Source organism: Mastomys coucha, unplaced genomic scaffold (genome assembly GCF_008632895.1).
Source record: "Mastomys coucha isolate ucsf_1 unplaced genomic scaffold, UCSF_Mcou_1 pScaffold23, whole genome shotgun sequence".
Classification (NCBI taxonomy): domain Eukaryota; kingdom Metazoa; phylum Chordata; class Mammalia; order Rodentia; family Muridae; genus Mastomys; species Mastomys coucha.
Window position 1 is genome coordinate 30,859,985 of NW_022196906.1, and position 16,441 is coordinate 30,876,425.

General features: G+C 44.1%; 1 protein-coding gene across 2 annotated transcripts in view; it reads left to right on the forward strand.

Moving 5' to 3' along the window:
- Fez1 (fasciculation and elongation protein zeta 1) overlaps positions 1 to 8,411 on the forward strand; it is a 47,840-nt gene extending 39,429 nt beyond the window's left edge. The window contains exons 9-10 of one of the 2 annotated variants that reach the window (XM_031343961.1): positions 5,782 to 5,847; positions 8,050 to 8,410. In XM_031343961.1, the coding sequence (XP_031199821.1) occupies positions 5,782 to 5,847; positions 8,050 to 8,066 (83 nt within the window). In that variant the 3' untranslated portion in view covers positions 8,067 to 8,410. Of the gene's footprint in view, positions 1 to 5,781; positions 5,848 to 8,049 lie in introns of both variants that reach the window. The other variant, XM_031343962.1, reaches the window with a different exon arrangement.
- Positions 8,412 to 16,441: the final 8,030 nt, after the last annotated feature.

The window sequence follows — 16,441 nt, forward strand, 5'->3', positions numbered from 1 at the left end:
CTGCTCAGATTTCTATATTTGTATAAATATGCACTGAGGTTTGTTTTTCAGTACCGTAGATTAAACCTAGAGACTCACGTGTGTGTTACCCCAGAGCTTTGAGACAGGAGCTTACTAAGTTGCCCAGGCTGCCTTTGGACTAATTACGAAACCCAGGCAGGCTTCAGATTAGCTATCCTCTTGCCTCAGCCTCTGGGTTTACAGGTGTGTACTACCAGGCCCAGCTTTTAATTTTATTTTATAATTTTATGTGTACATGTATGTACATGCATCACCTGTGTACCTGGTGTGGGCGAAGGCCCAGATGAAGGTCTAAGATGCCTTTGAATTAGAGTTACAGAGAGTTGTGGGCTGCTATGTGGGTGTGGGGAACTGAGTCTGGGTCCTCTGCAAGAGTTGCAAGTGTTCTTAACTACTGAGCCATCTCTCCAGCTCCCTCCTACACACTGAATTTTCTGTATGTTTTGCTACAGAGGCTCTCTACTGGCTGTCCTGGAACTCACAGATATCCACCTGCCTCTGCCTCCTTAGTGCTGGGATTAAAGGTGTGTACCACCACACCTGGGCTGCCATTTTGTTTTTTGAGACATGTTCCTCTTTCCTTTTCCTTTTTCTTTCTATTTCTCTCTTTCCCTCTCTTTCTTTCCTTCCTTCCTTCCCTCCCTTCTTCCTCTTCCTCCTCCTTCTCTTTCTCCTCCTCTTCTTCCTCCTCCTCTTCTTCTAGGTTCTCAATATATAGCCCAGGCTAGCTATGAGTTCTACTAACCTAACCAGCCTCCTGAGTGTTGGAGTTGTAGGTACAGACTGATATGCCCAGGCATAGACTTTTATTTTTAATTAATTAATTTAAAATATTTATTATCATTTTACATGTATGTTTTTGCTCACATGTTAATATACCACATGTGAACAACGCAGAGGTCAGAAGAGCACCCTATGGAATTTGAGCTACAGAGGCTTGAGTCACCCTGTGGGTGCTGGGAATCCAGTCTGGGTCTTCTACAGGAGTAGCAAGTACTCTTAACCTCTTTTTGGCTTCCATGGTATAGCTCAGTGGTTTAGCACTTGCGGAGCATTCACAAGGCTCTGAATTCGCTGTTCACTATCACACACCACACACACACACACACACACACACACACACACACACACACACAGGTGCTTGTGTTTTCAGTGGAAAAACATTTGAAAGATAAAAAACTTGGACAAAATTTAAAGGTTGGTGTATGTAACGTACTTAGTCATGCTCTTGAAAAGGGGAAAAACTATTCATTCATCATCAACCCATGTCTAGAAAGTTAGTGCGATTCTCCTTGTAAAATAATTTTATAGCCAGGCAATAGTGGGGCACGCCTTTAATCCCAGCACTTGGGAGGCAGAGGCAGGTGGATTTCTGAGTTCGAGGCCAGCCTGGTCTACAGAGTGAGTTCCAGGACAGCCAGAACTATACAGAGAAAGCCTGTCTCAAAAAAAAAAGTTTTATATTTTCCAACTCATTAAAAAAATTATAGTGCCAATGAGTCAGCTTGGCGGGTAAAGCATTTTCTGTACAAGTCTGGAGATCTGAGTTCAATCCCTAGAACCCACATAAAGGTCGGCGGACAGAACCCACTCTGAAGAATTGTCCTCTGACCTCCACATGGTACTGATGGCCCAATGAACACTATGCATGTGTGTGCATGCACACACACACACACACACACACACACACACACACACACACCTCAGATCCTTCAAAACTGAAATTGCAGATGGTTATGAGCCAGCATGTAGGTGCTGGGAATTGAATTTAAGTCTTTTGGAAAAGCAGTCACTGCTCATAACTGCTGAACCATCTCTCCAGCTCAAAAGTTATAAAATTTTATAACGTAGTTCAAGAGATTTATTTTTATTAATGTGTATATACCACATGTGTGCAGGTACCAGAAGAGGGCACCATAGCCCTTGAAGCTGCAGTTAAAGGTGGTGTGAGCTCCTAGCATAGGTGCTGGGAGTGACTCTGGCAGAAAAGCAAATGCTCTTACTCACGAGTAGTCCCTCGAGCCCTCCATCCAGGGTTTAATTTTACCAGTCAACACTTTGTTAACACTCTGTGTCTAATGAGTGAACATTTCATACATTTTGTTTCCTTTTAAAGCATACACTTTTATCTTTCCGAATACTGATTTTTTCCTATGTTATGTGAATACTATTTTTTTTTTTTTTTTTTTTTTTTGCAGATTATTGTGTGAGTACATGAATAATGGCTGCTTTCTTTTCTCTGCTCCTTGAATCAAGGACTCAGGCCAAAGTCTAGCTAATGTGATTGGACCATCCATACAGATGCTTCAATTTAGAGATCAACTTAGATACATGTTATCTAAGAAGAGTTTTTAGCTAAGTGGCATTTTTAACACGCCCTTCTTGGAATGGCATTTGATCTGCCCAGGCTCAGTTGCAAAATACTTAACTAAGTGCACATGAATTTGCGTCTAAATCTATCCACACCAAGTCAGTGGGTAAAGGCACTCACTGCCAAGCCAGGGGACCTGTGTTTCATACCTGCAACAAGATGGTAGAAGGAGAGAACTGACTTCTCCAGCAAGTTGTCCTCTAACTTCTACATGCATGCCTTGTTATACACGCCCACCCACCCACTACAATAAGTGTAATTTAAAATTTTCCCATATAGCATCAAGCAAACAGAAGAAACCAGGATTCCCAGCATCTAATCCAGTTGAAATGACTATATATCCCAAAACATAAAGAAAACAAAAACCCTGGTAGACTATAGTTTATTTGTTTGTTTGTTTTTTGATAGACTATAGTCTTTATCCCATGGCCTTGGCTGATGATTTATGTTAGCCGATTCTAATATGTGAGAATCATGTAAGGTTCTATCCTTCACCTGGTCCTGACTCGGTCCAAGTTTTATTACCCAGCCTCAAAACCAGGACAACATGGCAGTGGATCTAGGGTCCCACCTTTGTCACAGTTGCCTCCTGTCTCAGGGCCCACTGACCTTCACTGTTCACTCTGCTTATAAATGTGAAATATGTTCATTAAGGAGAATTAGACAGTATAGAAACATGTCCCAGAAGACACATTCTCTGTGATCCCACACTCAGAACTGCTTGGTTTCACGCACTGTTCTAGATTTTTCTATGTTAGGATATATTTGTTATGAAGCTAATACATGTTCTTCAGCCTTCTTTGTTGATAAGTCTGTTTTAGACATGTAGATTTCCCACTTTCATGAGGTGGTGTGAGACTACACTGACTTACACTGTAGTCCATTTTCGGAAGCTTGTTGGTGAAAGAGTGAGTTGTCAGATACTTTTGTTGATGTTAAAAATGAGGCTCAGATAGTTTCTTATGAAATTTTCCCCAAAATTGACTTCAGTAATATAAGTTGTGAATGTGAGAACATATTATTTCATTAACAGAAAAGCATTTATTTGCTTGGGAACAGAACATGGGCCTTACTAGACCAGTGTCCTATCATTGAGTTACAGTCTTACCCCAGAACATAGCAATTTTTAAACTGTTATAAAAACAATCCTTGGGGCTGGAGAGATGGCTGCTTTTGCAGAGGTCCTGAGTTCAATTCCCAGCAACTACATGGTGGCTTACAACCATCTGTAGTGGGATCTGATGCCCTCTTCTGGCCTGCAGTCATATATGCAGGCAGAATGCTGTAAACATAATAAATAAATCTTTTTTAAAAAAAATCTTTAAAATCCCTTTGTCTTAGTCAGGGTTTCTATTCCTGCACAAACATCATGACCAAGAAGCAAGTTGGGGAGGAAAGGGTTTATTGAGCTTACACTTCCACATGGCTGTTGATCACCAGAGGAAGTCAGGACCGGAACTCAGGCAGGTCAGGAAGCAGGAGCTGATGCAGAGGCCATGGAGAGATGTTTCTTACTGGCTTGCTTCTTCTGGCTTGCTCAGCCTGCTCTCTTATAGAACCCAAGACCTCCAGCCCAGGGATGGCACCACCCACAAGGTGCAATTGAGAAAATGCCCCACAGCTGGATCTCATGGAGGCACTTCCCCAACTGAAACTCCCTTCTCTGTGATAACTCCAGCCTGTGTCAAGTTGACACACAAAACCAGCCAGTACACCCTTAGACTTTAAAAGTTTTCCTATTGTTTATTTCTTTTTTAAAAAGATTTATTTATTTATTTATTATATGTAAGTACATTGTAGCTGTCTTCAGACACTCCAGAAGAGGGAGTCAGATTTGTTATGGGTGGTTGTGAGCCAACCATGTGGTTGCTGGGATTTGAACTCAGGACCTTCGGAAGAGCAGTCAATGTTCTTAACCACTGAGCCATCTTTCCAGCCTCCCTCCCCCCTTTTTTAGATTTATTTATTTATTATATGTAAGTACACTGTAGCTGTCTTCAGACACTCCAGAAGAGGGTGTCAGATCTCATTACGGGTGGTTGTGAGCCACCATGTGGTTGCTGGGATTTGAACTCAGGACCTTTGGAAGAACAGTCAGTGCTCTTAACCGCTGAGCCATCTCTCCACCCCGTTTATTTCTTGTATAGGTCAAGGAAGTGTTTCAGCAAGAGCTGTGTAGACTGCCTGAGAGTCTACAGTCAGTCCTTTAGCTCTGCATAGTCTATCTCTGCAATGGGCATTGCTGTGAGCTGCATGCTTGGGGGTTGACTTGACTTGGGTAATGAGGAAAGCAGAAAGGACACACAGACAGAAAAGCTGGGATTGAGTAGGCCATGTGCTGTAATGGAGATGTACCAGCAGAAGCCTGGAAACTCAGTATATTAATTTTATACATCTTAATTGGGTTTATTGTATACAGCTGAACGAGGAGGAAAGAGGTCAGCTGATCTCTGTGGGGGAGTAGTTTCAGGTTGTGGTCAATGGAGGGAGGAAGATATGGCTGACAGTCCCTGCGTATACTGGTTTAAGCTGAGGGTCAATCGTTTATAACAAGTATACTCGGATCTGAGAAAGGCTCTGCTGTCCTCCCTTCCCCCGAGCCTCACCTGGGAAAGGCTTTGCCATTTCCCTGGGTCTGAGGCTTCAGGGCCCTTGAACTGACTGGCTACACTCTATCAACAATACTCATTCACTCAGGACTTCATTTCCTCCCCACAGGACATAACATAGAATAAACGTTCATTAGATAAACTTCATGTGTGGCCAATAAACTGGAGGTGAGAATTATTGCAATAACATCTTTTATGTGAGTAGAATATCCTTAAGGACAGTTTCATAGCTGGGCATAGTGAAGTATACCCTTCATTCTAGCACTCTGGAGGCTGAGGCAAGTGGGTCTCTGAGTTTGAGGCCATCCTGGTCTACATGGTGAGTTCCAGCTTATTCCAGTTTATTCCACTTTATAGCCAGCCAGGGGCTATAAAGTGAGACCCTGTCTCAAGAAAGCAAAACAAATAGCACAGTTTTATTAGTGATTCAGCAATTAATACTAACATTTAGGTATCATTTTGGCAATCATTTATTTTTGTTAAAAATACATACTTAGTAGATTTATAGAAAGTGTACATGAGCCAAAAGGAGAAATTTTAAAGAAGTCACTGGTAGGTCCACATTGCAGAGACAACCCTATGCCTCTCTGGGTGTATTCTTTCTCAACTTAAGATTCTGAATCTTCATAGAAGCTGGTAGAGTGATGTATCTACTTCATACTCAATGAAGGCCTCAAATCATTTCTCTGTTGCGTAGGGTGGGAGTTGTCTAGCCTTAGAATTAAGTTTCATACCCCTGATAGAATCTTGGCCCATATCTCCCTCTCTCTCCTTCCCTAGTTCTCTTTGCCATGAAGGAGGATAACGAGAAGGTGCCTACTTTGCTAACGGACTACATTTTAAAAGGTGAGAGCAGCTGCCCTCCTCCCAGAACAGAAGGCTCCTCTGAGTTCCTGCTCAAGCTGGGGAGCTCATGCCGAAACTCTCTTGGAACACCCACACCAGGCCAACCATGCAGTAGTCACATACACCACATGGTCATCATGAGGGCTTCGAGGTAATGGGTGTCACTAGCAGGTCTGAAGAGATTCTGTTACTTCAGGTCACCACTATGAGTCCTCCTGAGGAACAGGACACCAACAAACAACTTTACTGTGAAGAAATCTGATGGCTCTTGCATCATGTCATATTTGGTTGGGAAAAACAAAGCCTGAAAATAAGTTAAGACTTTCAGTACTTGAAAGGATAATGATGTCATGATTAAGTTTGTCTCTTCATAACTTTATGAAAGAGAGTACTACTGGACACCCAGGGCTCATTAATGCCAGGCAAGCAGTCTTGCATTGAGTGACAGTTACTATTCTGTAGCTTCTTTTTGAACATTTTACTATGGAAGTTTTCAGTGCAGGCAACAGAAAGATGGTTCTTATCTTCCAGCTTCATTAACTCACAGCCAATCCTTTAAATTTTTTTTTTTATGTGTAGAGTCCCTGCATGTTTGTTCACCTTGTGTGTGCCCAAAGAGGCCAGAAGAGGGAATCAGGCCCCTTGGGACAGGAGTTACAGACCTTCAGGAAGAGCAGCCAGTGTTCTTAACTCTTGAGCCATGTCTCCAGCCCACACCAGTCTTATAAAGTCTTAACCAGGAATATTGTTTTGAAGCAAATTCCTGTTAGTATTTTTCATCCATAAATATTTCAGTGTATATTCCTAAGAACTGGACACATAGCCACAATGCCATTGTCACAACTAAAGAGTTAGAGCTGAGATGATGCTCTGTTGTAGAGTTCTTGCCTGGCAAGTATGAGGCCCTGGGATCCATTTCCAGAACAACAGAGGGGGAAGAGGGAAGGCTACAACTACAAAATTAAGCATACTGAGTGGCATTGGCGACCTAATCACTGTCTAGCTCACCTAAGTTTCTCCCATACAATGTTTTAAGTTTATTTGTTTACATCAGGTCCTGACAAAGGTCCATAAAATTTGATTATCTATCTCCTAAGTCTGTCTGTATGTCTTTGTGTCTCAGTCACCCCCTACCCTTACTCTCTACTCTTTCTCTCTCTATCTCTCCATCCATCCTCCAGGATCTCACGCAGCCCAGGATGGCCTCAAACTCTCTATGTAGCTGAGGAAGACCTTGAAATTCTGGCTTTCCTGCCTTCACCTTCTAAGTGCTGGGATCAGCACTATGCCCAGCCAATAATGTATCTTAAAAACAACAACAACAACAACAACAGCAACAACTATAGCCTTCCCTTCCCCCTTTTAAATTCATTTGTTAAGTTGTAGGATATCTTTGTCCTAGATTCTTCTTAATTTCAGCTCAAGGTATAATTTAGTCTATACTTCTGTCTCCTTTATTTATTATAACTAATGGAACAAGAGTCTTGATCAGATCCAAGCTCTGGTCTTTTGCCAAACAGACATGGTATGTGGTTGTAGACCCCTGTGAAGAACCCTACACTGTCTGTGTGTGTCTTCTTTTAGTCTGTTACTGGCCACCGATGACAACACACGGTCTAGACCCAACATCTTATGAATTCTTGCTCCACATTCATACAAAACTTAGAAGAATTACAGGAAGTTTATGGAAACTGGTTATGAAATACCAAACTGTACTCTTTCTATGAGGATCAGGGAGATTAATGTTAAATTTCAATAGGAAGAATTTAGGATAAAAATTAGGAAGAACTTGTGACTCTTAAAGACTTTGCAAGAACAGAAGTTTTTCAAAGAAGTTTGTAGAGATGGGTTATGTGACATTGGTGAGCACATGTGACCCACTGAAATGTCAGTGAATTTATAAAAGTAGTTAATATTTACAGAGTGTATTTTACAAGTTTCTCAGCAACCTATGAGTAGCAAGGTATATCCTAGTACGTGGGTGAAGAACAAGAATGGAAAAGGAAGGCATTTTCTTAAAGCCACAGAATTAGATCCATGGGCCCTGAAGACTACAGTAGCAGATTTGATATTGTAGTGGACACCTGTCATTCTCTTCTGTCCTTGGAGGGATGACTCAGGGCTGCAGTCATTGCCTGGTCCTCTGGGTGGCTCTCTGCTCAGTGTGATCCCTGCATGACCTCTCTTCTCTTCTCGTTTCAGTGCTCTGTCCAACCTAACCTCACCTTTGGAGCAGCCTCACTGCAGGAGGTCACTGAGCAAGAAAGTCATTCCATCACTGGGATTGCATGACACCACGTAACCTCCGGCGTGTATTTAAACGTGTATAGCTTAACCTGGATTAAACATGAGCAACCGTGCGCGGGATCCTTTGCTGTTGGCTTCTAGTGCTAGTAATCATTGGATGCATGATCGGGCGCAGGGCCAGTGACTCTGCCCCCTCTCCACCTGTGTTGGGGAAGACAGGTGCCCTCACCACTCATTATGTAGTCTGGCTCCAGCCCTCAACCCAGCTTATACTCTTAAGACTAATTTTGAAATAAACCTTCATTTAATTAATATTCTTCATGCTTTTTGAAGAGTGGTGTCCACTGGCTCTGTGATCTAAACCCTCTAGGGAAATGATGTCTGACTGTCCTCAGATGCTGGTCTGTGGCCATGGCACTGATGCCCAGTGGTGGGCACTGATGGGGTCATGTGATGTAGTAAGGTTGCCTACTCTACAAAAGGAGGCTATCTGTGGTCTCCTAAGTTTCTACTGCTTGGAAATGTGTGGTAGAAACTAGTTAGTCTGAGGCTAGGAAGAGATACAGAATCCCAGGGATGTGCCAAAAAGTTGCAGTGCCTCTTATTGGGGTGTCAGGTTGGATTTCAGGGACCTTGGAGCACAGGGGCTGGAGGGAAGTAGTTTTGCTGACCTCAACTACATCTCTTTCCTCCACTGAGATTTATCATCACTCCTTGTCTGCCCTCAGTGGCCTGTGGGCCATCTTGTAACATCGCTCCTCCTTCCTGAACCCCTGAGGACCAGTGGCACTGACTCCTCCATATAGTCTCTGACTTTGATAGTAGGCATCTGTCAGCTTCAATAACCAGCAGGTGAATGCCGTCCTAGTATCCTGGATGCTGATTTTGTCTAAGCATAGCCTGAATCCCACCCCCTTTCATTTCCTACCTTGCATGATACTAACCCTGCAGGTCCCATACAAATGGCTTTCAAATGTATCTATACATACACATTGGGTGGTCCCTCAGTGCCAGCTGCCAGCCCTATCACTTTCTATACATTGTCCTTTTTTTTTTTTTTTTTAAGATTTATTTATTTTATGTATATGAGTATGTCGATGTCTTCAGACACACACCAGAAGAGGGCATTGGATCCCATTAGAGATGGTTGTGAGTCACCGTGTGGTGGTTGGGAATTGAACTCAGGAACTCTGGAAGCACAGTCAGTGCTCTTCACTGCTGAGCCATCTCTTCAGCCCCCCCCCCCCATCTACACATTGTCTTACATTACAGCAACCTAGAGTCACAAGCACGTATGGATTCATACCTTCTGGGTTTTTCAGGGAGAGAGAGAGAGAGAGAGATGCTCAGCAACTCGCCTGAGGCTATTTAGGACATAGTAGAGATGGACTGACACTTTGGTCTCATCCAAGTAGATGTTCACTGATGCTTTGGGGACATGGTGCCTGCTTAACCACCTGGGCTCCTACATGCAAAACCTGATGACAGTGAAGACAGACATGGTGGGTTCTCTGGCACTGTTTTCTCTGGCTTCTGCTTTTTTTTTTTTTTTTTTGGCAGAAAAGGGGCAATGTTTGGGGAGAGGGGGCGAAGGAGGAGGGTCTTACTCTACCAGGAAAGCTACCAGAGTACCCGCAGCTCCATCATGTGTGTTTATAGCACCAAGCTATTCATAGAACCGCCCCCCCCCCCAGGGTTGTCACCTAAGGTAGAAGAGACTACAAAGCACACATACACATCATTAGAATCCACACACTGACACCAGACTTTTGACAAAACAAAGGTAACCTCAATTCTGAAACTCATCAGTCCTAAGGCTACAGATGACAAAGATCACTGGTGACACAAGATCATTGGGGAATTTAACATTTTACCTGTTATTGGGTTTTTCATCCATTTCAGCAAAAGGGAACTAGTGGACGCCCCCCTCCCCTCAGCTTTTCTTCCTGCCTTGGGTTTATCGGATCTGGGTCAGCCACTTCTTTTCCCCCAATTTATCCTGCCAGCAGGTGTCTGAAGCAACTGGAGACAAGCTAATCAAAGGAAGTGGTGGTTAAAAATAAACCTCAAGTGTCTGGGACCCTCTTATTGCAGGAGGAGGTTATCAGGGAGAGGGGAGAAGGGGGCCTCCGTTTTCTCACCTTTTCTGAGAGAGAATGTGAAAGCCATCCATCAAGATTTTGTTCTACCTACCCTTCTTTCCCTCTGTCCCCATGAGACAAGGTTTGGTGTCCAGCAGTACTGACCACACCTAGAGGAGAGACAAAATCCCTGACCTTCCCCATAGCTAGTGTTCACATCAAATACGGGGAAAGATTTGCTTTAATTCTTCAGGGTGCCTGGAGCTCTGCATGATTCCTGAACCCAAGGAAGGCTCAGACAGTGTTAAGACATGAAACCAATGCTCTTTTCAGGCTCCTCCCTCTCCTCCCCCATCCCCAGTCTCTCCCCTGCCCCCAACATTTTGGAGTATCATAAAAGAAATGGGCTGGAGGGGAAGCCCAAATGGTGAGCTGCATTTCAGGGCCCATCACATTCCATCAACAAAACCCACACCAAGTTTAGGTTTTCAACAGTCAATCAATAGTGGAGAGTCCCACCTATCAGGAGCCTCCTAGGTAGGTTAGTGGTCAGGTGACTGGGAAGTTCCTGAACTCAAGTGTGTTTCTATTAAAAGCTTTTTCTAAATCTAGTCGGATCATGTCCCAGGAAGAAAAGTCATTATGGTGCTGGAGGCCAGCCTTTAATTATGTGGAGTGGAAGCATAAGATGGGGTGGGCTGGGCTGGGCATTTCTCCAACCTTCTCTATCTGTTTTAGGATGGCAGACAGCAGTGATCTTTCAGGATGAAAGCAACACGACAAGTGTTTTGTTGGCTCTAAGTTTTGTAGGGCGAACTGGAATTTTCTGTGAAATTACAAGAGCTTTCCACTCTCACTACAACATCTGGTGTAGAACTATCTTCAGTCAGTGGTCATGAGGAGCTGTAGACTGTCAATGAGTAGGCATGATCCTCTACTGTAAGGTGTGTATATGCTTAGCATCAAACCAAGGACTGCCCAAGAGAGGCATACTCTTCCAACTGATCTATACCCTTAGCACATACCAGGTGCCTTAAGATACATTATAACTTATTGCTTCAAGTACTTGACTGAAACTCTCTTGTCCACACTGCTGAGCAACAATCATGTCCGAGGCTCTCCCACCAAAACCTGGCCACCGAGAACATTATAGGATCTACATAGGAGGTTGAAAGCTGGGGCATCCCAGAGTGCCAGTTTTTCCTGTTCAGAAAGCAAGAAATACGGAGAGGAGCCTCATTTCCTGGAAGCGAGGAGAGGTAACTCTCATCCCTGAGACAGCCTCCAAGATTAGCATTCATGAGAGGGGGGTAATTAGATGCTACTTTTAGAGAAGAGACACTCCCATTCTTGATGGCGTCTGATTATATATTTCTTTGTGAGGCTGAGAGGATCGTCATCCATTGGATTTCTGTCTGAGCCTGGGGTCTGGTCTCTTCTATCCTTTGGGAGGGGAAGCACAGGCCATTCTGCTGACCCAGGGAGGTGCTGTGGCTTTTTAACGCCTTGCTTCTGAAGAACAATGAGCCACCTTAGGCCACAGCCTGGCAACCTCACATTCTACTCAAGCCCTCATGCATATTCATCCTGCTTCCAAGAGCTCAGCGTGGAATATGTAAATTGGCCAGGCAGGAGCAGGTTGGCATTTCGATAATAGCTTTGTCTGAAAAAACCCCAGGGACACAAGCTTCTCTCTCTCTCTCTCTCTCTCTCTCTCTCTCTGTCTCTCTCTCTCTCTCTCTCTGTCTCTCTGTCTCTCTGTCTCTCTGTCTCTCTCTCTCAGTCTCTCTCTCTGTCTCTGTCTCTGTCTCTCTCTCTGTCTCTGTCTCTGTCTCTCTCTCTCTCTCTCTCTCTCTCTCTCTCCACCCTCTCTCCTCTCTATCCTTCCTCCTCCTCTTCTACTGTCCCTGCCCCCACATGTCCCAGAACAGGAAAACGAATCATATGTTGGAAGAAGTGAGGAGCCAGGTGTTTGCATTCCAGTCCAGTACACATTTTCACTTCATCCTTTGTCCTCTCTTTCCCTTGAACATAATCATTTTATTATCCTCCACCACCAGTGTTGCTGGGTCTGACAGTGTCCCAGGGCTCTGGGCCAGTCCTCAGCTCTGAGATGACTCCCATTTCTGTGTGAACACCTGTTCTATGCCAGTTTGTCTGAAAGCTCCCAGAGGTTTGTTCTTCCTCCATCTTCCAGTCTGATTGTGTCCTTGTGCCCAGGGACAGTGCAAAAAAAGCCTAAATACTGGGCCTTGATCTCCCAGCAAGGGGGAGAGGGGTTGGCTTTCTACCCAGGTCAGGGGAGAAGTCTTATCTGTCCCTTCCACATCACTTCTGCTCAACACACACAGACCTTAAACTTCCATCTGTGCTACCGTCTGCAAAGGGCAATGGCCTACTCCTCCATCTCGGGCAGCTTGTCCTTCAAAGATCAGCTTCCTGACTCCCCCTCCCAACTACCCCGACTATTCAGCAGAGATCTGTGGAAAGCAGTTTCCTAAGTCAGAAAACATGGGTTCTGTCTTGTTGGTTCCCAAAGGGAGATTGCTGTGGGAAGGCAGACAGAGGCTGCAACTAACATCTTTGAGTACTGTCTCATCCAAGGGCCTTTGTGAGGGACAGGTGAGGGCATGCTCAGTGAGGCAACACCTCCTAGGTCTTCAGAGATGAAAGGCTTCAGCCCCTAGGCTGGCTCTGGTCAAGCCAAGGTTTATGGAGGTAGACTATCTCATGAAAGGAGTGTGGATTTGACCTTGGACTCGAATATTAGCTGCACTACATGTTGGGTTAAATAATTTTACTTTCAGTGCTGGGATTGAGCCCAGGGTCTCACCCATGCTAAACATTTGCTCTTCCACTGGCTCACACTCCCAACTTAAACACTCTGCTGGCTTGGAACGTGTTATGTAGGGGAGGCTGGTCTTGAATTCACAGAATCTCACTGCCTCTGTGTTTTTTGTTTGGTTTGTTTGTTTGTTTGTTTGTTTGATATATAGTCTTATGTAGTTCAGGCTAACCTCAAACTTTCTGTGTAACAAAGGCTGGCATTAAATTACTGATCCTCCTGCCTCAGCCTCCTAAGTGCTGGGATTACAGGTTTGAGCAGTGATGCCCAACTCTCTATCCATATTAAATCCTGGGGCTGATTGTAGAACTCCAGCCACTCCCTCCACTCTACCCCCCCCCCCCCCCCCCACCTCAGGTTTGGAGAAGAGGAGATGAAACAGCAGGCAGGAGGCGGGTGTATTCTGATTCCTTAGCAGGTTCACCCCAAGAAGTGGTGGAAAAGGAAGGGTGTCAAGTCAGAGCTATTTCGAGCTTAGAGAATAGGTTCTATTTTCACTGGCTAGGAGACAGGTGCAGTGACAGAGAAGGAAACAGGCAAAGCAGCCCAGAGTCACTCAGGGATGCTGCCTGGGTTAAGATCCAGTGTCAGGATTGGCTGCAACAGCTGGAAACCAACCGGGGATGAATTCAAGACAACCATAAGCACCACAGACTTCCTGCAGGGAAGTGCTTCCTGTAGCAGGTGAGCCCCAGAGTCAGGCAACATTTCTGCACCTGCACACTTAACCCTTCCTGCCTCGGCTCTCACATCTGGGGTGGAGAATGGAGGAATAAGCTGTCTCTGTGTGTGGCAATCTTGACCCTAGAAGGCCGTGGGCAGTGAGTGGGAGGAGACACAATGCTTTGTGTGTAGACCTGAGCTTCCTATTTGCCATGGGTAAATGGGTTCACTGGTTCTCATGTCTCTGTCTGGGATTTATTTATTCGCTCAGATTCTTGTTGAGTTGCAAACACAAACTTGGTGGGACAATGCTGAGAGTATCCAGCATTTTCAGGAGCAAGTGACTGAAGATTCTTTTGTGAATCTCAGAGGTGCTATTGAAAACGCACCTACTGGTTCATTTTGGTTCAAATATTTTGATTTTCAACTCTAAAACTCCTGATGAGCAACTCTAAGGTACATTCCAGCTGAGAATCTTCAGGGCAGGTTGGAGGAGAGATATCAAAAACTACTAAGCATGGAGGGAGCTGGGAGATTCCATCGGAGATTCCATCATAAGCCAGCAAAGCTATTTCACCTTCTTCTAACAGGTGCACCCATTGATACACACTCCAGTCTTAAGAATGCTCAGTGTTAGAGCACAGCTTAGAGACCAGAGCTCAGATTCCATTCCCAGTAAATGAATGGATGGATGGATGGATGGATGGATGGATGAATGGGTAGAGTAGAAGTATGTAGCCCTCTAGATGTTGGGAGCTGAGTTGTAATACTCATCTAATTCCCCAGGTGACACGGGTATCTGTGCTGCTTCTTCAGGAGATGTTAAGAACTGTTGAGCCAGCATCTACAGTGTAGGAACCAAAAGGGAACTTAGACACTTTCTACTTCCTCAATGTGCAAACAAAGGCAGTTGTTTTGTTTTGTTTTTTTAAGATTTATTTATTTTATATGTGAGAATACTGTTGCTGTCTTCAGACACACCAGAAGAAGGCATCAGACTCCATTACAGATGGTTGTGAGTCACCATGGTTGCTGGGAATTGAACTCAAGACCTCTGGAAGAGCAGTCAGTGCTCTTAACAGCTGAGCCATCTTTCCAGCTGGGCAGTTGGTTTTGATGGTCCCTGTATAATAAGAGAAATTTTTGGCAGAGTCCTGATTAAACCCAGAGAAGCTAGTCATTCTGGTCTTCAAGTAGTTTGATAGAGTTAATATTTTTACAATGTAACAATGTAAACAATCAACCAGAAATGCACATGAATAACAGGTGAAGAAGAGATATATACACAGGCTGGAGAGATGGCTCAGTGGTTAAGAGCACTGACTGCTCTTTTAGAGGTCCTGAGTTCAACTTCCAGCAACCACATGGTGGCTCACAACCATCAACTATCTGTAATGGGATCTGGTGCCCCCTTCTGGTATGTCTGAGGAGAGCAACAGTGTACTCACATACATAAAGAAAACAACCTTTGTGAGGGGTGGGGGTGGGGTGGGGGGAGAAGTGGTACATACACACCTGAAGTGAGTCTTCTGAATAAATAACATGAAAAAAATCAGAAAATGAAAAGGTATAATGAGATCCATACAACTGAAGGGAATTGTCTTAAATGGCTGATTGTAATGAGATGTACATAAATTGTAAGGCTTGTAATGAAACAAAAAAAAAAAATCATATTCCTGCCTGGTAATGCTGGGTGTAATGTCTACACCTGAAATAAGTCATCTCAGTATGCTGAGTGTAATGAGATGCACATAATTTTAAAGAGTTTAATGAGATGAAAATAAATCAAACACTTGTCTTAAAATGAAAGATGTACGAAGATGCACACACCTGAAGGGCATTGTCCTAAATGGGTTCAGTTTAATGAGATGCATTTAATTTGCAAAGGGGCTAAATGAGATCAGCCCAGAGAGAGGCTGAGAAATATAAAAGTAGAAGATACACTCGAAAGCCATGTAATAAAACTTGCCTCATTTGTGGGCTAGAAATAAGATGCCAAGAAGCACACAGCGCGATACAATCAGCACGACCGGGTGGTCTTGGTACTTAACCCCTGACCTGTGATGTTCTGCAAAACTGAATTATCCTTTGACCCCAGGTGGATGATGTACATGGTAGGTACCTATGGAAGCTCAGTGAATGGATAATTGGTGTTGGAGGTTGGAGTCTAAATGGAAAGAAGAAGAAAAGAAGTTATGTGGGAAGAAACTTGAAAGAGGAGCTGAAGACTCCTCCCCTCCCTTCCCTTCCCCTTTCTCTCCTTCCTTTACCCTTCTTAAGTGGGGGTCTCTTTATGTAGCCCAAACTGGGCTCAAACTCTTCCATCCTCTGCCCCTATCTCCCAGGTGCTTGGATTATAGGTGCGTGCATATGCCCAGCTCTGAAATCTGTTTTGTTTTTTGTTTTTGTTTTTGTTTTTGTTTTTTAAATATATTGATGTGGGAGTCACATATGCCATAGCATATGTGTGTGGAGGTCAGAGGCCAACTTGAAGGTTTCAGTTCTCACTTTCCATCATGTGAGCCCCAGGAATTGAACTCAGATGGTCAGGCTTGGTGGTAAGTTCCTTTACCCACTGAGCCATTGAAAGGGACCATGAAGTCTGTTTTCTATGAGCAATGTTCCTGAGGAAACACTGGTCATGATAGTTTTTGTTGCCCCAAAGCTCATGATTATCTGTCAAGGCTAGAGCAGCAGGTAGGACACAAGAGCTAAGGTACAGAGTACCAGAAGAGGGCTGCTGTGGATTGCCCAGGTG